The 22,386-nt window shown below is 38.2% G+C and overlaps 1 protein-coding gene across 11 annotated transcripts in view; it reads left to right on the top strand.

Moving 5' to 3' along the window:
- Window positions 1-22,386, top strand: part of AOPEP (aminopeptidase O (putative)) — a 157,830-nt gene that overhangs the window by 74,356 nt on the left and 61,088 nt on the right. For 10 of the 11 annotated variants that reach the window (XM_027653271.1, XM_027653268.1, XM_027653273.1 and 7 more), the window contains 2 exons: window positions 112-174; window positions 803-886. The exons of the other annotated variant lie outside the window; for it this stretch is intronic. In XM_027653271.1, coding sequence (XP_027509072.1) covers window positions 112-174; window positions 803-886 — 147 coding nt within the window. The remainder of the gene's footprint in view (window positions 1-111; window positions 175-802; window positions 887-22,386) is intronic. 11 annotated transcript variants of the gene reach the window in all.

The following is a 22,386-nucleotide window of genomic DNA, read 5'->3' as shown; positions in this document are numbered from 1 at the left end:
GCTGTGCCGGCGGAGCGGGCTGTGCCGGCGGAGCGGGCTGTGCCGGCACTCTCCGTGGCCGCGGAACGGGGACCCGAGCCCGCCTCAACCTGCGCTTTCTCCCCCCTGTAGCCCCTGCTGGAGGAGGTCGAGACGTGGAAGGAGTGTCAGCTCGTCCGGCAAGTGCGCGGCGAGGTGAGGAGGGAACCTTTCGCGGCTGTTACATTGCATCTCGCTTCTTGCCCTTGCAGATCTGCTCCTGGAGTTTTCCACCTGACTCACCACCCCCAGCCCGGCACGCTTTTGCTTTAAAAAATAATTGCTTTTGTATTAAGTATAAAAATATTTGTAGGGGCAAAAAACCCCAAGTGTCATTACTCTATGAAATAATAACAACCTCACCAGCCAAATTTGACGTTGGTAGTCTGGAACAACGTTTGAGTGAGTGGCTGGAAATAAATCTCTTACTTGAACTAGACGGTGTACGGGATAAAGCACAGAGATTTTGCGCAGGATTTTTGCACGCTGCAGTGATAACTTTCCATTTGGCAACCTGGCCTGGCATCAAACACGTTCTTTGTGCAAAAAACCTTAAACTGAAAGCTCTGAGATGAAGAACACCACCTCGCACTTGGTCCGTGCACAAGTAACTAAACAGATTGCCTAAGAGCACGCCAGTCTGTATGGAAAAAGTGTTCTTCCCTATCCAGTGAAGCAATTAAAAAAATTGTCTTCAGTCTCTTATAGCTTTTTACCAATACTGAGTAGCTGCACTCAGGTTGTTGTCTTCTTCCTAAAAAAGCACCATGGTTTTGAACTCCAGGTCACAAAATGGATTCAGACAAACCAGAGGGTCAGAAAAAGCAGCAAAAAGAAAAGAAAGCAGGATGAAGTAATTTTCCAGAAGGTAAGCGATCATGATGTCTGTTTGGGTAATGGGACAAAGGGCAGCAAATCCAAAATGCTTTCCGATTATGCCTCCCTAAGCTCTATAGTGATGTTATTTACCGTCTTTGACAAGGTGATAGTAAAGAAGGGTGTTACAGATAAAGTTTCACAGTCACTCTGTAGTTACAATGGCAAGAATTTAACAATCTTTTCAGATTGTTAGTGTAGAAGACAAAATTTTCCTATAATTATGTTTAACTGGACCATTCTGAGGAAGAAAGAGAAGAGTGCTTTCATCAGAGAAATATAGCACTTGAGAGCTTTTAACAGGACCTGCACCACTATTTTTGGATACTGGTAGCTGAGAAACAGTTTTCGCGGTGGATATTCAGACAATGATAGATGTGATGTGTATGTTGAAACAAATATTCAGCCTATGCTCTTGACTTCATTCAGAGTGTGAGTTTGAAAGTCATCTATTTGCAGTACAGATTTCAGTTAATGTCGATGTGTCTAGAAGGTTATTTTAAAAATTACTACAGAAGATTCTTAAACCTGAATGCAACTAAATTTTAACTATTTTTAACCAGCGATTTTGATTAAGCTATTATGAGAGACTTGTTCTTAACTTGCAATGTAGAGAGGTAAGTAATTAGATGATATTTTAACTAAATAGCTGTTTTCTGTCCTCTGAGGGAAAAATTTGAATAAAAAGTAAATAAAGATGCACTTCCAAATGCATTATTAGAACTATGGGGTTTCTACTTGCTTTGATTTTGCAACAAATTTATGATTGTTTTTTAAAACTCTTGTTACTTCTGAAGGATTAAAATAGCAGTGTGTTGCTTTGCTGTTTTGACAGTGCTTCTAGAATGCATGATGAATCATTGCTGTTTCTGTAGCCAAATTCTTGCTGATAGGATGGCTGCCAACTCCTGGGATGTGTTGCCTTAGTATGGACATTGCAACTCTATGACAAATGTCCTCAAAGTACCTTGTATAGGAGTGATTTACCAGCTCTACGGCTAGCTAAAAACCAGCAAAAAGCATCCTTTTATTCACTACTTGCATTTTGTAACTGGAAAACATAATTTAGGAAAGATGTTCTATGTTGTTGTACTTTAGAATGATGTGATTTAAACAGAGATAGCATAAACTGTTTCACTAGGTAATTCCATTTTTGTTTGTATTTCTGTATGTGAATGTTTGTTTGCATGTATGTGTAGCTATAGCAGGCATTAGTCTGTTCAAAAGTATTCTTGCCAGGAATTTTCCTGCAGTGGAGAGCAGAGTAATACCACGGTAATTTGAACAGTCTGATTTAATTCCTTTCTTCTTATACAAAGTGATGATGACTGCATCACGAAGGTCTGATTTTTATGTTAAGAGGTCTATCATTTTATGTTTAGAGGAATAAGACATTTTTAGGTTAAAAATTGTATCATCTTGGGAATTTGTGAGCAAAATGCACTGATAGGATAAATAACCCTAGTACAAACCATAGTCTACATACATTTTGAAGTAATTTTTAAACGGTACAAAGTAGATCCCGTGTTACGCCTGAACAGTAGGTTTAGAAGTGCCTTATGCTGTTAAACCAATCCTAATCTCTTATTATAGGAGAAAGCTTCCTTAGTACTTCCTTAGTACTGATAAAATTCTATTTCTGTTGCGGGAGTTGTTCTCCTGATGCTCTGTTTGTGAGAGAGAACTTAAGCACGTAGGCTTGCCATGTTAGAAATGCAAAACCTGATGTGTAAACCTAAGATATACTCATTGTTTTTCAAACAGCAGTTGTAGAGCAAGGTCTGTGAATTTAAATTGAAGGTGAGCATAACTGTTGTCTTCTAATATCCATAAGTATCCATATCCCGAGGATGCAGTGCAGCTTCCCAGTGCTGCATTGGCCGGGTACTTACCTACATGGGAAGGAAGAGGTAGAACAATAACCTCACATCTGGGACTAAACCACTGACTGACTAGTCACTGAGGTTGGAATTCTTTAAGTTGCATAGAAGTTTGGCCATTGCAATGGTGGTTTTCCAATACAATTACAGATGAGAGAATAGAAGAGAAGAAGGGCGAGGGACCTCCTGGAAGTGCTTCATTGTACTGTTTAGTTTCAGAGTTGGTTGCAGCTGAGTTTTCAGTGAGTGCTTATCAGTCAGTGCCATTCCCAGTCAGTGTGGATGGTGCTAACCTCTGTTCCACCGGGATTCTTGTTTTTTAGCTGTGTCCGTATTAGTTTTTAGGAGAAATGGTGGTATACAGCAGTTAAAGTATCTTTCAAGATAAAAAAGAGAACAAGAAAGAGAAAAGTGTGTAATGGAAAAGTAAGGCACCCTTTCAGAAAGTAGAGAGGTAGGAATAAAAGCATGGAGTGAAAAGAGGGAGCTGAGAAAGTGAGCAATAATAAACAGAGAAGTCAGAGAGTTGGTACCAGCTCATATCACAACTGTGATTAATGTAAGGATACTGATTTGCTACGTCTAGAAAACTGAGCTTGGCTTTAATCTTGTTTATCCTTCCCAAGCAAGCACAAACTTCTTAAATGTAGCTTCTAAACTTGCATGTGCCTGTGCTGTCCGATTTTCCTCTGTCATTTCTTTTCCTTGTGATAGGAAGTCCTATTTCTAATACAGATGGGTGACTTTACTATACTGATACAGCACCAAACCAAAGCAACTGCTGCATCCAAGTACAAAATCTAGGACAGAGAGGTAACTCTGTAGTAAAAAGTGAAAGAGAATTGTGAAGGAAAGGTTGCTGACAACTGCCGGGGAATTGTGTCTTGAAAAAGTTGCCTTCTAAACAGTTAAGTTTGTAAGAGCTGACTGTACTTACACTTAGGTTTATTTAAAGAACATTTGAAGATACCATGTGGTGGATAAGAACTACGTGACCAGGAGTGTGAACTGTGCTCAAGGGGCGTAGGAACCACTGGGGAAATTGTGTAGAAAGTTGTACTGGTTTCTGGTGTGGCCCCACATGTGGTGGATTAGAGCAGAGTAACAGAATCAGTGAGTGAGAGAGACTTTTACTCAGATAGCTGTGAGTTCTCATACTTTTGCTTTTCTTACATATTTGGGAGGGCGGTTGGGGTTTTTTGGATGGGGATTTCTTTTGTTGTAGCTTTTTTTCATTATTAACATTTTTGCTTATTTTTCACCCCTCTTTACTTTGTTTTCTTTAGACTCCTTTGGTTACCTTTGGTACTGCTCATTCCTTTCTATTTACTTTCAGTAACTTTATCTGTTTGAACAAAAAAAGGAGAAACAAGTTGAAAAATTGAAAAAAAGTTGTCATTTGCTCACCATGTTTTCTGTTTATAGTTCTCTATAAATACTCTTACAATGTGTGTATACATACACAAGTTTAAACACACTCACCCCTAGCATTCTTCTTTTGTCATTCTTCCTATTCTCTTATGTTTTTTACTCCTCATTTATTCTTGTGCTGTCTTTTCATCTTGTCATTTAGCTGCTCAGCACAGTTAGCAATCAGAATGTGTACCAATACAGGATGTGAAATTTAGAGAAGGTATAACAGAGCTTGGAAAGAATTGTTCAGTTAAAATTAGCATTGTTTTATTATGAAGAGTGTGAAATAAATATTAAGTGTTATTATTATTTTTGTTGTAATACTTGAGTGTATCTGCTTGAACCAGTGTTGAATGTTAGGCAGAAGAAAATAACCTTTCAGTCAGCCCAGTGGAATTGTAGCATGCAATCTGTGTCCACTGTGGCATTTGAGGGGAAACATTTTTCGTTAGAAGACCGATTCACTTTTGCTTGACTTTCAGTCTTAAAACATAAAAGCTGCTTTGAAAATGTTCCAGTGGTATAAAAAGTGTAATAGGATGAGACACACGGTATACAGATACCCAGTATTTAGGAAAAACATTAAAATATGTGTGTGTGTGTGTGTGTGTGTATATATGCATATATACACACAGTAGGTAAGGAAAATGTTTCTTGCAAATTATCAAAATTGCATTTGTCTGTTTCAGTTTTATTTCGATTGTATACTGAAACGTTGAGGAGTAATTCAACGTCACCAGAATAATTTCTGCTGCTTTCTCAGAAATAATGTTTTAATGTGTTTAAAGTTTGTCTGCTGGTTTACCAGCAATGTGACTGTCATTTGATTTTTTTTCTATTGGTTATTGTTGTTGATCATTTGTCTTGCTCCAGAGATTTGCTGCTGTCCGTATTTAAGCTCTATGAATAACCTGAGCAAAAATGACTGTTGAAATGGCTGTTAAGTTTCTAATAAAAAAATAAAAACCCCAAAAGAGTTGTGATATATATGACTAACGCTAAATGCTGTAACTCTTTTGTTCTTTAACAATGAATTCACAGTGTAACTGAAATACAAGAAACAAATCTTATAATTCACTAAAATGAGTCTTCTTGATATACTTTAAGTAGAAAATGTTTTGAAGTCTCAGAAAAAGTATTGATTAAAAAAATTGTGTGGTGTAAGAGAGCTCTTTGTTAGGGAATTTTATTCAGGATGATGTGTTTCTGCTAATTCAGGTAAAGACTATTAATATATAGTGCATTAAAATTACTTAAAATCCACAATTGCCGTGTATTTTTTTGTTTCTCAAAATGAATGTTTTTACCTGAATCCAACAAACTAAGAATCAAAGCAAGGATCAAATCTGAAATAGTCCCAGATCTTGTGCACTGCGTAGTGCTTAACAGCTAAAAGAAACATGGTGAAAAGTCCTCAGGTGTTACTCAGAAAGTCTTCTGTGGCATTATTTGCTGTACCAAATTAATTTCACAGAACTTTCTAGGAACCCTGTAAACTGGCCTTCACTGATTACAGAAAACATTGAATTCCTTTTGAGATCAGGAATTTGAATGGAAGACTTTATACCCAGCTCATGCACAAGGTCTGAATTGCAGTAAATGTTCTTAAGCTATCTGGGAAATAGAGTAACTTAAAAAACTTTTCCTCTGAATACATGTGGATATTATTTGAAGCCACTGGAACTAAATGTTTTTAGTATTTAGTTTTGCTTCCCTGTAAGAATGTCTGTATTTATGAATTGTTTGGAAACTGTAATTGTGCAGCTCTAGACAGCTATGTTTTTTTAGGATAGTACTGCTTCAGAATTCAATTAACAAACATTTAATAAAACAAGAAAATGCTATGTCTGTGTATAAAAAAAAAAATTCAAAATTCTAGTGGAATTTTTAGTTTACCAATAATTTTTTTTAATAGTCCAGTTTTGATTACAGTTCAGCTGTATTTTAGTTGGAGTAGTGGTAGGACCTTAGTTTTCTTTTGAAGAGCACCTATCTCTCTTAGCAAGGGATTCTTGTTGCACAGTATATTTGACATTGAGTCTGCCAGAGGGATGTTGTTATTGTGTTGTCAGAGATTGAATGTTCCTATTAGGCCACATTCAGGCTGCATTTATAGATCAGTGAAGCAACTTATCACTACAGGTCTGTTGATGCATCTCCTCCCTGTCTGACTCTGAGATGGCTGTTTGTAAATGAGGAGCTCTCAGGCCAGCATGGCTACCTGTTGCAGTAGTTTGAAGTTGCAGATGATTGCATCTTGTTGTGCTGTCCCAGCAAGCACCCGTGCTGTGCAGGGGAAGGTTAAGGCTACTTTGTTATAAAACACAGGGTTTCTGTGGGAAAGAAAAAGGCAGTTTTAGTGAAGAGTTTTATTGCTTTTTGGTTTGTAGGAAGAATTAGTTATATACTGTTCAGATATCAGTCTCCTTGGAGGCATTTTAGTAAGGTGGTGTTTATATGTGTTATTATATGATACTGTCTAAATGAATTACATTACTGGGATTGACTACTGCCAGTAACTTTTTCTGCTGTTGTTTCTTGTTATAAAGCCCTATTTTTGGTGGTTGATCCTTCATACCTTAGCGTAGAAAAAACTTTTGTCTTTAATACAGGAAATGGAAAATGTGAGAACAGTTTTGTTCTTTCCAAAACAACAGAAAAAACAAAAAAACCATTCAAGTGTTTTCAATACTTCTCAAAATGTAGCCCCCACCAGTGTTTGGTACACTTCTTTGAAACACTCCATAAGTTTTTTCTACAGACTTTTCTAATGGATTTTTTACTAGTTGAAAATATACACTTGTACATTGCAGCTGAATAGTCCACTTGATTTAAATGTCCCCAGGTTCTTTTTGATGTGATTGGCTATAAAGACAAAGAAGGTTTAATGGTCTACTTGCTCAAATGTGTGCTTTATTTCAGTCTAACATTTATTACACATTCTCAGAAATAGACTTAACTATTTTTTGATGACTAGTCAACTATTGTCCTCATTCTGTGTCTGTTTTCAGTTTTGGATTATGTTCACATACTGTCTAGTAAAAGCATATTTATAGGAGTCTGTAAGTGTAGACATTTTTATTTAAAGAAATGTGTGAGCATGAAATGTAAAGTCTACACTTTTACAAAAGACATTAGAAAGGTTTTGGTAGTTCTTAGCCCTCTTTTTGATGGACACAATTCTAAAATACTCATGTGGAGAACTTAAAATACTCTTATAATCCTCTCCTCCCCTTAGAGACCCCTGAGAAGCTCTTTTAGAGCAGGAAGGTAGCTCACTGTTAAAAGCAAGTACATTCTTCGTTGCTTTAATTAAACAGACAGGATTGAATTCTTAACAATGTGTAAATTATACTGTACTGCATATATTTTCTTGTGTTATTTTTTGTGTGGGCACAAAGTGACCATTTACAAGTGTCTAGCTCCTCTCATCAAATACTTCACTTGTAGGTTTTCTGAAACCTATACCAACATTTGAAACTAGACTGTTTCTCAACATTAGCGTGGATATTTATGCTCTATAAATATATATATCTATATACATATGGACAGTACTTTTCATCTGATAAAACACAAACTGCCGAATGTCTGTCAGTTTATTGTGAGTACAGTCTCACATGTGTGAGTGATTAGAAAATACTTTTGCCTTTGTGCTGTTGAGCCCAGTTGTTAACCTACACGGAGCTCCACCTGGGCACTCGTCATGTCTGAACAGCATTCTTGAAGCACAGGGTGTTGATACTTAAATTTTCCATAGTCTTGATTTAAAAATGATTGCCAATGACAATTTGCTTAATTAAGCAGAAGAAATTTTTTGTCCTCCTCTGCTGAAGTTCACAATCATTTTTCAAGAAAAGCTTTTATTTATATCTGGAAGAAAGTGCTGATGAGAAGGAAGCTTAGGCAATTATGTTGCTTTGTATCTCCTTTTCCCTTTTCTGCCTTTAACTTAGGCATCCATTGGGCATTTTCAGTGGAAGTTGTTAGGTCTCTACCATGTTCCTGTAAGAGCTGCTGTGGGGAAAACCCACGTGAAGGTGAGGCAGACGTGTGAGCTCCATCATTTCTGGCAGTCCTAACAGATGGGTGAGGGGGAAGATGGTCTGACTGTCCCAACCAGAGGAAACGTTTTTATTGCCACTTCAGGCCTGAAAGATGGTTTAGTCATGAGGCACAAGTTCCTTGTTGAAATTGGATTTCATTACTTTTGTTTCTTAAAGAATTTAGTGTTTTGGTTTTATGAACTATATTCTACATACTTTTCAGGTTGTGTGCTCCAAATGTGGTGAACGCCCACGTAATGTATTTCCCTTACAGTTGGTTTTCTTCTTCACTCCTAACACGAATACTTGACAAAAAAAGGGTCTTGGGACTTAGCATGGAGACTGATAAGGGTCTTGCTTGTGTTTTCTCATCCATATTTCAAAAGGAAATGAAAACCAGCAAGAGAGTATTAAATGCTTCCATGCTCAAGATCCTGTTTATGTCAAAGAAAAGATGACACACCCAGTGCCAGTTATGCAGTAACTATGGTTGTGGGGTTTTTGTTTTAACTCCAGAGACTTCTCTGTGTTTTGGCTGTACTTCTGACAAATGTGGTGAGGCTTCTGATATATTTAAATACTTATTCATTCTTAAGATCTTTCCAAGTGACCACTTCCTCATTGAAGAGGAGATTTGACTTCTCCCAATTGCCCAGAGTGTTTTTTACTGGGAGATATGGTGCCAATTTTTTATCTATCTATCTGTCTGTCTATCTATCTATGTGTCATACAGCATAGATGACACCTGGGGAGGCAGGGAGGAGGGGAGATAGTATTTGAGGGAGGATAATTGTAGAATAATTTGTCTAAAGCTCAGTTTCCTCTTGCGTCCTGAAATTTCCCCTCCCCTCTTTTGCTTGTTAAAGAGAGATTGCTAATTAAAGCAAAAGTAAGGTGACCTGAGCGTATGCCAGTTCATACTCGAGAAACACATAAGATGGGATTATAAGTTTATCACCCAAATTTACCTTCAGTGTGGCTTGGTATATATGGCCTGTTTTTTGACAGCAAGTGTTACCATGAGTAGACCTCTTAGGCTTTCAGAAGGGAGTAAAAAAATTCTAATTCTGTCTGTTGTGGAGCGCAGGCAACACAGGCATCCATATTTAAGAGAACTGATTGCTTGGAGAGACTGGGAAGCCGAGGGAAGCGATTTCAGCTTGTCTTGTTTTATGGAGGGAAACAGGAGGTTCATTTGGAAACTTTTTTCAGCCTAAATAATTAATATACCATACTTTTGTTTAAGTAATTAATAATTAATTAATGGTAATTATGGTATATTAATGATATTAATAATATTAATAATTAATTATGGTATATTAATTAGTAATATACCATACTCTTATTTTGTAACATCTTTTGTAATATTTTGTAATATTTTTCAAGGAATTAAACATTTACTCTTTCTTGAAAAACTGTTATGCTTGTTTATCAGCACAGGAGAGAGACATCCATAACAGAATGCTTCTCTGTACTGTATGCATAGCTACTGACTTCAATTCAGAGTTGCAGGACTGACTTGCATAGAAGTAGTTGAGAGATTCAAGACATCTCAGAACATACAACCTAGTAGTGTGAAGATACAGGTTTAATGCAAAGCAGGGTTTACTTGAAATTAGAATGTTCATCTTGATTTTTTGGATTGTAAACCAAGGCATGGAGATAATAGGTAGCTTGTCCAAAGATACTTAAGGAAGTTGGTCAGGGCAAGAAAATGGACTGAAATCAAGTTTCATGACCAAACACAAACCTTCACCTGAGACCTATCTGTATTATAAATACCAAAGAATTAAGCCACACAATCTCCCGTGAAGCACAAGATGTGTATGGTTCGTGATATTTTAACCTGTAGCAGAGATTTGAACACAAACAGTGCTATGGCTTCATTTCCCCAGTAATTCTGTGAAAGGCCCAGCACACATAGGAGTGCAATTGAAAAGATTAACTTGAGCATGGGAGGATTCATTTTATCATTATTTACATTGTATTAGAACATACTGTCTAGTAATGAATAACAGCTATGTTTAGTGATTTCAGACTACAAGTATTAAATGTGTGTTGACTTTGAGTCTATTTTAAAGAATAATAATTTAATGGACAACTGTTATGTTTTTGTCTTTGACTGTCTAAATGTATGTATGCAGCCTGTAACTTTAAACACAAAGAGAGAGTAGCATAATTACTAAGAGCTTGCTAAATCATGTTTTTTTCCATTGCAAATAATTTTGATTGTAAAACTTTCAGGCATGGTATGGTAGGGTGTTGGAAGCACAGTAACAACCAGAAATCAGAAGTCGGCCTGTGTGTTGTGTCTTCACAGCACAGAAGGATGTGTGATGGCAAGTCTACTCCTGTGATTAATATGGAGGTAGCACAGAGCTGGAACATATGAAAAAGAAAATTGCACACGTAATCACTTGCTACAGAGATGTACTTATCCTCATGATGTGTGTTGCTTTCCAACTACATAAGACAGAAGTATAGAGTTAAGTGTGAATGTCTTATTTAATGATACAGCCTTCTGGTATAAAGTGGCATGTAAGTAAATATTTAATGAGTTATGTTTAATTGGAAGTGTCTGGTGAGACTATCAGATTCTCTTATGCTTCATCAGGAACACAGGGACCTTTTCTGAAAACAAACCATTTTGTACTTCCAGGAGATATTTCACATCTTGCACTTGTTCTTAATCAGTTAAAGCCTGTGAATATTCCATATAGGAATTTGTTTGAAGTGTTTTTAGAAAGGAAGGTTGTGTAATAGTGATGACCTGGATGGCGTGTAGACACTAAGTCTTTTCATTTGTTTTCTCTTGTCCAGAGCATTGAGACAGGAAACATTCTTAGAATTATTTTTAGATTTTTAAAAGTCAACCTTGATTTCCTCATGTAACAATAATCCCCTGGCTAGCCCTGAAAGCAGTAGTGTTTACTCTTTGATAGTGCCATATGCTTGAAATTTGTTGCTTCATTTTGTGTGCCTGTGGTTTTTTTTGAAAGTAAAGTACTCAGAAACTTCAATTTATGTTGGATTTTCATACATGAACTAGAAGGAAGTGCTATTCAATGTATTCATGGTTCTTCTCATAGTGTGTCCGAATCACAGTAAATGGTTTGATTTATTGCAGTCTAGTCTGCATGTATAAAAGTTCATGTGCACAGGATTGCTCTCTTGCTCTGTAACTGTGTTGTTTTTGTGACATCACATTTGCTGTGACAGAAAGATGGCTGAGCAGTTAGGAGTCAGTAATTCTGGTTTCCTTCTTAGCTTATATCTTGTTAATTTTTCATTTGAGCATTCAGCTGAGGAGTAAGTTATTGCTCCCAATGCGTCTTTATACCTACCTATGTCATGATGCTGTTTTAGTTGATGTGTCCCTCTTTGTAAAATAAAGGGGAATTGAGTGCATCAGTGTGTTTCTGTAACACCTACCATTGCTGCTCAGTCTATTTATGGCATTAAAATCTGAGAAACTTCTGCAGAGATGTTACCTTAACCAAGCATAGTCTGCTGAATTACTGAATCTTACTGTCCTCCTTCTACAACACAAATGAGCTGTGCTATATGCAGAGGGTAAACAATTTCAAGTTCTGCATCTTTGTAAGGTAAAATATCCTTAGCTGAGCGTTTTGTTACTTATGACACTAAGTTAGTATTTGTAAAACATTCTGGGATTGATAAGTGTGAGAATTTGTGGAGTTTCTGTTTGTTGTTACTGGTGTCAGATGGTTTCAAGTAAGGGAATTGTGTTCTTTGTGCTAGGCATAAGCTTTTCACTATCTTATCCATATATGTCATGCTATATAACTTGATGTTTCCAAAAAATATGCTAACCAGTGTTTGACTGTATTCCTTTCATCAGTGAAAAGCTAGGGCTTTTCAGCTTATCTCTTCCTGAGTTATCTTGATCTGACTGTTCTGTTACTGTCAGAACAAGCAAAATGCATAAACTGTTATAAAAATGGCAGAATAAAAATCACTTGTAACTCAACCTGCTATGGAAGAGTTACTTTTGTAGACTATTATGTGAGTCTTACTTGGCCAGAACATTGTGAGTATCTGCTAAAGTTTATGAAAACCTGACTGCGGATGCTGAAATATGAGCTCTGGATTACTCATATACAGATTTAAAAAAACCCAAACAACAGAACAGCTCAGTAATTATTACACAGAGGAACAACTGGAAAATGAGAGAAGTTGGATCAATATACCTCACCTTCATTCTTGTGATTCTAACTATATTTACAATTTTAATAAATTTGTAAGTCACCAAAATGGGAAGTGACCAAATATTATCAACACAAATAATATCCTTGAGATTTTTGCAATGCTCATTGCTACCCACATGTTGTCTGAGGAGATTTAGGTAGGCATAGGAAAGGAAGAAAGGAAAGAATATGTTGGTCAGGAGGGCTGAGTGTGTCCTGGAGTGCATCAGTCACTGGCTGGTCAAGGGAGGGGATTGTCCCGCCCTACTCTGCCTGCAGTGGTGCAGCCTTCCCTGCAACATTGGGGCACTTTGGGGGGACACAATGTCAGGAAGATAGTGAGCTATCAGAGAGTGTCCAAAGGAGGGAACGAGGATGGGGAAGGGTCTTGATTTGAAGCCGTGTGAGGACACCGAAGGCACTTGGTGTGTTCAGCTGGAGCAGAGGAGACTGAGGGGAGACCTCAGTGCAGTTCCAAGTGCCTGGGCAGGGGCAGAGGAGGGGCAGGGACTGAGCTCTGCTCTGGGGGAGCAGGGACAGCAGCCAGGGAACGGCTGGAGCTGTGTCAGGGCAGGCTCAGGTTGGATCTCAGGCAAAGGTTCTTCCCCCAGAGGCTGCTTGGGCACTGCCCAGGCTCCCCAGGGCAGTGGGCACAGCCCCAAGGCTGCCAGAGCTCCAGGAGGGTTTGGACAACATTCTCAGGTTCATGTGGGTGTGATTCTTGGGGCTGTTCTCTGCAGTACCAGGAGATGGACTTCGATGATCTTTGTAGGTCCCTTCCAACTCAGCATATTCTGTGATTCTGCAGAAGGAAAGTTAAAGCTCAAGATTTTCTGTTTGTGTTCCTCCTCCCTGGCAAGTGCCTGTGTTTGCTGCTGGGAAGGCTTCTGTTCTGCAGGAGGATTGCAAACAGCTCCACTGTTGGCCTGTAACACACTCCAAAACAGGACATAGAAGTAAACTTGCCTTAAACTACAAGTAAGGATAATTTGTCTACTTGTGTTGTATTTGCTTTAAATGTTAGGAGATGAGGGATGGAAATTAAAAGATACATGGAGGGAATGTGAAGTTAAAGATGTTCTTTATAATCTGGAAGCTATCTTACAGTGCAAGTGCCTTTTTTTCCCCAAGCTTATTGAATTTATTGCCATCTTGGCTTAGTTAAGAGCAGATTGGATGGGTGTTTTGCAATGTGGACTCTTTCCAAAGCACTGGCAAAGACTTGCAGTAAATCCAGCTGAGTTTCCCTGAGGGTTTGAGCTGAAATTCTGACTTTATATTAAATTGGTCATGGTTACAAGACAAGAATTATTTGAAGTTTTTATGAAACGTGGAACTGACAGAACAGGCAACAGGGATGCAAGTTGTTTTCATGTATATTCTCTTTGTTGGTCAAAAATGTGTTCAGGATACAAAAGGTTCTTACTTATATGGCTTGAAGGGACATAGATAAAAAGATAGCTTTTATATCTTTAAAATAAAAAACAACTCCCCTCAAAATTCTTCATGCAAATTTCCCTTTTCTGAGGATTTCCTCCCCAGGAAGGGCTTCCCTTTTTTTCTAAACACCCAAAGCTTCATAGAATTATTCCATATATTTTTCAATGAGACAATGTTTTGGGGTTTGGTTTTGTATTTTTGTCTGTTAATTTGTATTTTTACAATATTCTTAAATACTTTAAGAAATGTCTTCTGTGATGTGGCAATGACCAGAAGTACTTAAAATGACCCATCACCGCACCACTTTTTTTTTTTTTTTCCCCAACTCACAATTGTACTGTGCTTTGGAAATAACCGGGTATTTGACAAGTTTAGATTGATGTGTGATTAGAGAAAAGCGTCTTAAAGTTTCTGGCACTTACCTGTCTGCACTTGAATCTTCTCCACGATTCCTGCTGGATGAATCCCTTGCTGCTGTCTGGGTTAGCAGCAGTGGGTGCTTGGGGGGAAATGAAAGATAGAGGGACACAGTCCTTGGAGTCACTCTCCACATGGCACTTCTTTTGTTTTCATTTCTTGTCTCGCACCGGATCCCATCTGCTTGCATTTCCACATCGGTTCCTTACCATTTTCCTCATTACTTTTTAGGGAGGACTTGAGTTTCAGCAGCCTTGTATATCCTTCCTTTGCAAAAAAGGCTGTTGTGAGGGTGAAAATCCATTTCTGACCAGTTAATGTTTATGGACATACCACTGTAACCAGTACCTGTCGTTTACCTGATAGAAACCTGAAGTAAGCTCAGTTGTTTCTGAGTGTTTTGTGGGGAAAAAAAAGAGGGAGATGATAGAAGATTAACCTCTGTGTAATTTTTAAATGAATCAACTGAAAGCAAATACATCTTTTTGTATGGAGCAACTGCACACTACTACAGATATAGTCCTTGTCCTTCCTTTTTTCTTGTGCCATATGCATCTGTTCTTGTGGAAGATAATGTAGTCACATAATACAAACTGCAGAGAACTGATTCTTCATGAATATGCCTGGTTTAATTTTATGAAGGATTTTAGGTGTCTTTAGATGCACGGAAAATGCTAAAATGTAAACACTGAAATTGTGTTAAGAATGTGATGGATTCAGTATGAATAAAACGTCGTGTTTTATTAAAGTAAAATATCTTTAGTCTGTAATGAAAACAGGATCATAATTTGGAAGTAGAGACTACATGTGGCCAAGAAATCAATGCATATTTCAGTCTCACCCCGTAGCTCTCCCAGTCCTTTTTAACCTAAAGGAAGGTGCATTCATCTTCTGAGGACTCGTGCTTTTGAAGTGGGCCTTTCTGTTACAAAGTAGGCTGTTCCAGAATAGTTTTTGTTTGTGGAGTTTTGTTTGGTTGGTTGGTTTTTATCCAAATGACAATAGAACAACTCTTAAATGTTTGCTCAGATTAAAATGCTTTTACAGTGTGCTGACAGTTTTGGTAATGAGTTTTTGGATTGAGTTTCTGGGGTGTCTGTACAGAGCCTTTTGTTTCCTAAGTATGGAGAAGACTGACAATAGCTAAAAATTAACTGTATTTAAGTTTGCTGAGTGTTCGTTTTAGGTGAGCCATTCCTTGTTCATTCTCTTGGAACAGCTAATAAGAGAATTGTATTGCTTAAAATATTTTTTTGATTGTTTCGGTAAAAGTCAAGGATTGGATAGACTTGAAGATATATACCAGAATCCAAGGCTCTGAGTTAAGGCTCCGAGTTGAGTTCTGCCAGCCTTGTATCTTTTGCAGACGTTAAAGATATTCCCCCTCAAAGAAAAAAGATCAAGTTTTCCGTTTACCCTGGCATTTTTGTTCTAGTGTTGTTGTTGGAGGGAAGGATGGATTTTTGTGGGTTTTTGTTTGTTTGTTTGTTTCTTTAATATGTAGCATTCATTCTGGAAATTTGCAGTCACTACAGGGAGAGGACATGTTTGACTTGAGCAAGATAGAAGGGCTGAGGGTGTTATGTATAAACCAGTCAATGTTAATGCTCAGTCGAAAAGCTCTCTTAAAATTAAAACCATTGCTAAGTCAATTGACATGATGCTGGGTAAACTGGGGGAGGGCAAGAGGCAGCTGATTGCCTTTCAGAGAGAGCTGCTGAGCTTGAAGTGTGTGTAAGAGAGCAGCCACTAAGTAGTGAATGAATATTTAGTCACACCACAAGTGACTGGGAGTGGGCTGTGAGAGATGCCTGTTTATTACCTCAAAGAGAAGGAAGAAAAGGTTTAAGGGAAATCAGTATGGGATGTGAACCTGAGTTCAGGTGGGATCCACACTGCAAGTTTTCATGGAAGGAAAATGTTAAGGAAGGCTTTGTCCCAGATGGAACTCCAAACTGGTGTGGAAGGTGCTCAGCAATTCCCAACTTCTGCAGCCTCCTGGCTTGGTCACTGTTAGAAAATTTCTGCCTAAAATGTTTTGAGTTTTGTATTCTTTCTAATGTCTTGGCTCCCATACAGAAGCCAAATGTTATAATCATCTTTGACTACATTGCTTTGAGATTAGGTAACAGGGGGGACCTTTTGAAGTCTTTACAAAACCCTCTATCTTTGCTTCTGAAAAATATGAAAAGCTCTTGAAATGCAGGAGCAGGGAGTGTGGGGGGAAAAGACAGCTTAACACTGGCGGTAAAAATAGAATCTGTACACACTCAGATCTCTCATAAAGTGTTTTTTGATTAACTAACTGCAGGATAAATTATAAGAAAAAGTGAACTGGTTAAACTGGGAGTTCCCGTTGTTAACATCATAAAAGTATTAAAAATATAATTCACAGCAAACAGGATGTCTGATCATAACAGTGCAGCTTGGACTGCCTGGTATTTATGCAGCTGACCTTCTGTGCTGACATCAGAGAGCAATGAGGAGTCTCATGACTGTGAATAAGAGTCCCATTAATCTGCTAACACCAATCTGGTGGCTCCTGGAAGGAATAGGCTACCATTTAAGGAGTAATGCAGAGAGATTAATTAGTACCTCCAGGGGACAGCACATGCACTGTTCCCACTCTGAGTGACACATCCTTTCTGTAAAGCTGTAGTTTTACCTGGAGTTTTTTACCTGGAGTTTTTTACCTAGAGTTTTGCCTGGAGTTGTGGCCAGTGGAGCTTTGTAATTTCTTTTTAATAGTAGTGTTAGTTTTTTTTTTCTCTGATATTAAATTTGGAAGTAGACTGTCGGAAATATGGAGACTTTATTCCAAGTTCCTGAACTACTGCTACCAAATGAATTAACAAACCAGTAGTTTTGGGAGATGGGCAAAGGACACGGTGAGCACTCAGTGCATCTTGGAGTGCATTCTCGATTGACCATTTACAGTAGAACTGTTAAGGAAATACCTTCTTCAACACCACAGGTAAACAGACCTGCCTGCAGTTTGAAGGCTGGATGAGCCAGCACTGACATTTTAGCACAGAGAATAATTTGTGTTCCCCATCCCTGCGTGCTGTGTGATGGCACAGGGGGAGTGGGGCTGGTTCCCCAGAACTGGAGCACGCTGGACTGTCCTTGCTGCCCTTGCTGCCCTGTGCAAGGGTGTTATTTGCGTTCGTGTTGTTTGAAATGTGTTCGACTCTACCGACTGCGCTCAGCTGACATTAACCTTCTCTACTGTGTCCTTTCCTATTGCTCTCTAAATTTGCATCCCTTTCAGCTGAAAAGCAAAACTGCCTGAAGTTTTAAGGATCAAATGCATGAATGTAGCAAAATAGGAGGTAAAAGGTATCTAAGAGTTGATACAAGTGTTTAAATTTGATGCAAATAGTGGTAGCCTGGTTGCACAAAAAGAAGGCTTAAGACTCAAAAGCCCTAAAAATAAGGCTATTCTTCTTAAGTCTTTGAAAGAAACAGGCTGTTTCAAGCTCAGCACATCTCAGTATACATACTTCTTCGTGTTCAGGTCACTTCTTCTGAATAATCCATTTGGCATTACTTTAAGAACTCCTAAAGCTGTATGCAGTATCTGTGAATGTGTATGCAGTTTCTGTGAATATATAGAGAATTGCTTACTAGATAAGTGTACCTTGGTAATAAGTGATAGGGGTGAGAAATTCCCCCAGTCCTGTGCTGTGGAACAGTTGAATGTCAGTAGTAGACAAGACATGTCTTGGAGAATGAACATGGTTGCCACAAATGGGTCTTCTTTAGAGAGGAAAAAAAAGGGGAAGGGGTGGGAAGAAGGCATTTCTTTGGCTTTGTGTTGATCTGGGTCTCAGTTTTGTGGTGATTCACTGAGGTTAATAAATCTGTACGTATGGTTCTTTATTTTGGTTCACTGCCAAGTTTTTTGATTGTGCCCTATTTTCTGATTATTCTTTGTCTTCTTTTTTAAAGGGGGACATTTGCTTACATCATCAGAAATTCTATCGTGTATCAGCATATGTATTGATGACATACTTGAAATAAAAGTTATTTGAAATAGCTATTCCTGGCTCATATCTCAATGTCTTTTTGCCAAGCCATTTGTTTACTGAACCTTTGGAAAGAGAGATATAATTTTCAATTAGCTGAAGGAATGTACAACACTCAAATACCACACCCAGCCTGCTTAGGAGGACAATATTTTTTTTTGTGCCTACATGCCCTTGAATAGTTAAGGGACAGGTTTTGGGCTGGTGTCAGTTTATATTGGAAAAATACAAGTCTGAAGCTATTGCTTGAGAAGACAAAATGTGTAGGTGAAAGCAAAATGCTGGATGAATATATAGCACAAGAAGTATAGCTTTCTTAAAGAAATGTAAATATATTAGTGAAATGGGATTGATAGGAAGCTCTCGTCAAGTTTTGATGTCCTCTCAGACTGGGAAGCTTTTTCTGAGATTTTACTGAGGTTCTTAAAGAAGGTACAGTGTGTGTGAGTGTGTGTGTGTGTGATTTGGCTTTCTCCCCTTCTCTTCCCCCTAAATTAAAAAGAGTGATGTGTTTTTAGAAATATGGTTGTACATTTAAAATTGATTTCATCGTAACTTTTTTTTTTGTCTGAAAGAAGTGGTTTTAAAAAGAAATTTGACAGTGCTGCTTGTTTGACTTTGTTGGGAAATTGTGATTAATTCCTGTAAAGTCCTTGCCTGCTCCTCTTCAGGAATCACGTCTTCTTCTGTGCCATCTGTGTCAGCAAAGTTAACTAGGCTTGAGTAAGACCTTCAGAGGAGGCTCAGCCAGTTCTGTGCAAGCATGCCGTGTGTTGAGGTTCCTCACAGCTAATGCTAAAGGACTGGAAGCTTTTAAACATGTTTTTGAGTCCCTCTGTTACCAGTTTATATGCTCCAAAGCGATCAGGTTGATAAATTGCGTGACTTGAGGGTAGAAACATTAAGATAAATACCAGAAAAATTGCCAAGTGTGTTCTTTTCTAGGTTCTGGCCCTAAACTATCATTGTTTTCCTTTTCTGTTTCCTCCTTATCTCTTGGAAATCAAAAAACTGAAGCTTCTTATCTTTTGTGCATGTATCCACAGGACAGTCAAAATACTGAGTTGTCAATTGCCAATACATTGGCAATTGGTAGATTTCCATAGGAAATTAGCATGCACTCCTCTATTCTGGATTGATAGTAACTTGGTTATATTTCAATGGACTGCTTGGCCCACTCCTTCTGCTTAAATGTCGGTAGATACTTATTTTGTTTGTTTCTAAATTACAACCTTTATGAAAAGAAGAAAAAGAGGATGAATAAAATCATAAATCTTAATCTCATTCAGGATTGAACAAATTCTGTTTTTTGAGTCAGAAGCTCAATCTTCACTTTTCATTTTCCTGTGTACCAAAGGAGCACAAAGCAAAGGCTGTTGAATGCTTCTGTGAAGGAGAGTGCTTAGAAGAGTAAAGACAGATTTTCTAGCCCAAACCTTATTTTGGCTCTTGTTGGGCAGTTAAACATTTTGGTACTGGGCTGGTTGTGATGTCCTATTCATACACTGCTCTGTGGTGATGTGCTGTATTCTTGAACAAGGAGTGAGCCCATGACCACAGCAGTCTGCAGATTGTCAGTTGGGGTGAAAGAAGAAAGCTCAGACTTAAATTAGTGCATATTTTTACAAAAGTGGTATGCACACAGTTGTTTTTCTGGGAATACAACCATTGGATTAATGTTTGCAGATCTGGTCTTTTTTTGTTGTTGTTTTAAGTTAACTTTTGAGTTCAGAGTTTGGCCTGTAGGACCTGAGTAAAGCGTGATGTCCCTCAGCTGTGATGGAGAAGTACCATCTGTTTGGAACGAAGCATTTTTGTTTAGTCCCACATCACATTTTACTTCAGTGATTCCATGTTTTATAAGCTTTGTAATCAAGTTAGAATACAGCACTCGATCTGACAAAAAGCCACATGTACTCTTGGAATTAATCTACACTAGTCTAAAGCAAATGTTACTATGTGTATTTTCTGTGATGAAACTGTGAACTGGAATTTCTCTACACTGATGTAAAACAATATAGAGCTTGGTGCTCTACATAAGCTTGCCGAGAAGCTCAGTAGTTTTTTGATTGTTTTAGTTAACCTATGTAAATGTTCATGCAGTAGTGGCTTAACAAATAATCATCTGTTTTAAAAGATCATGGAAGAGTAATTTAAATGTCCAAATACATTAACTATTGTTTTAATTTTTAGAGGAATTCAGCTGCATAAACTGGAGAATGACTGAGCTTCTCTAGTAGTTCCCTGCACGTTCAGTGTTTGTGCCTTTCAAAGTGCAGTGGGGAGGTGTGAGCAACATAAATCACTCCGAGAGCCTGTACAGCATGTGTGGAGAGAATGACTGTATCCAGCAGGGGCTGAATCTGCTTCCACAGCATAGAAAACCATTTCATTTAGCAGTATTAGAAAGATCAACTTAGAGAGATTAGTGAAGGACAGCAGAGGATGGTTTGTCCAGCCACATTGCAGTAGTATGGCTGGAGGAATAGGTGTGGTTTTGACTTGCATTGCATTCATGGTATGTAGACTATGCAGACCATATGTCTGTACTTTGCTTCAGAGAGGAAAAACTCTTAAAGGTGCTTTATAGCAAGTTTTCTCCTGTTGGCTGTTGTTGAGGCAGTGATTTGGAGTTCTTCTGCCATCATGTTTGTTTTGTCATGGCTCTTGTAATTTACAGTGAAGGAACTTTCCTGGGTGTCCTGGAGCTTCTCCTGGCCTTTGCCTTTTCCAGATGAAATAGTGCAGCTCTGTGTAAACTCGGGAGGGGAAACTGTGGGGCTTCTATCTCCACAGCTGGATGATGGTCCTCAGTGAAGTCAGAAGCTCTGTGTAAGAGTCTTGTGAGGCTTCCCATCCCCTCAGTGGAGAATTGTGTGAATGACCTCACAGATCCTCTCTGCAAATATCTCTGTTCACTGATAGTTTCCCACTGAGTGTTAACCAAGATATTTTACCCAACTCATAGTAAATGAAATCAGATATCTAAAAGGACCTGTTTCCTTTAAAACTTTAATACATGCCGACATTACTATTTCTTTTTTTTATCTGAACTGGTACAACCTCATTTTTATATTACCAGTGGGGTAGGTTTCAGGGATTTCATTCACAGGTTTTTTTGTTTGTTTGTTTGGGATTTTTTTACTTATTATTAGAAAAATTTGCATTAGTTCTGTAGTATCCTTGTTATTCAGGATGGCTTATTCTAAATATCTTCTTTTGAGCTGCTGAATACTAACTGCCAGTTTATTTTCCACATTCTGTATTCCTCTCTTTTTCAGGGAGGATGACATTGCATGCCCAACACAGGATATCAAGGCATGATCTTACAGCCCCTGGAGCTTCTGTCTGTGTTCGGGCTACACTGAATTCTTGAACCTTAAGATCCTTCAAGGCATAGAAATATTAATAGCTGGTAGCTTGTGTCTCAGTTGACTTGAGAAGTTACCCTAGTGCCCTGCAAGTTTTTTTCTCCTTTCTGCTAAAGTCCAGACACTGGCCTATCTCACAGTTCTCTAGCAGTGCTACCAGAGAAGAGGTTAGATCTAAAAATTGAGTCCTCCACCACTACATAGCTTTTAATGCCAACCACAAACTCACTTATACCAAGTGTTTTATCTAAATCACATGTCATTCTTTCTTACCCTTTGCCCTTTTCTTTAATTATAATTTCCTACAATCATATGTTTGCTTCAAGGACATTCCCATCTGATTTTAGAGGAAAGCTGATCAGCTCCCAGGAAATTCCTTTGGTAACTGCAGGGGCTGGGCTTGTGTTATTGGGGTATTAATAGTTGCTCTTCAGAGATACGATGGATGCTGTCTTTCATCTCCTGAAAGGATCAAGGTTATTTTAGTCTTGTTTCCTATCACATGTGCTCATATAAAGTTAATTTCAGTGTATTTGTGTTTGCCCCCATGTTTTCTCTAATGACCTGGCTTATTTTATTTGTGTGACAGAAAGACAGATGTCAGAGACAACTAATGTAGTAAATGCTAGCCAGATAGAGGAAGGAGAGTATGTAAATCATGCCATTGAAATACAGGGAATCTCTCTCTGTGA

Source organism: Corapipo altera, unplaced genomic scaffold (assembly GCF_003945725.1).
Source record: "Corapipo altera isolate COAL_440 unplaced genomic scaffold, ASM394572v1 61305, whole genome shotgun sequence".
NCBI classification, from domain to species: Eukaryota; Metazoa; Chordata; class Aves; order Passeriformes; family Pipridae; genus Corapipo; species Corapipo altera.
The sequence above is the reverse complement of the archived record's forward strand: the minus strand, read 5'-3'. Positions and strand labels throughout refer to the sequence as shown.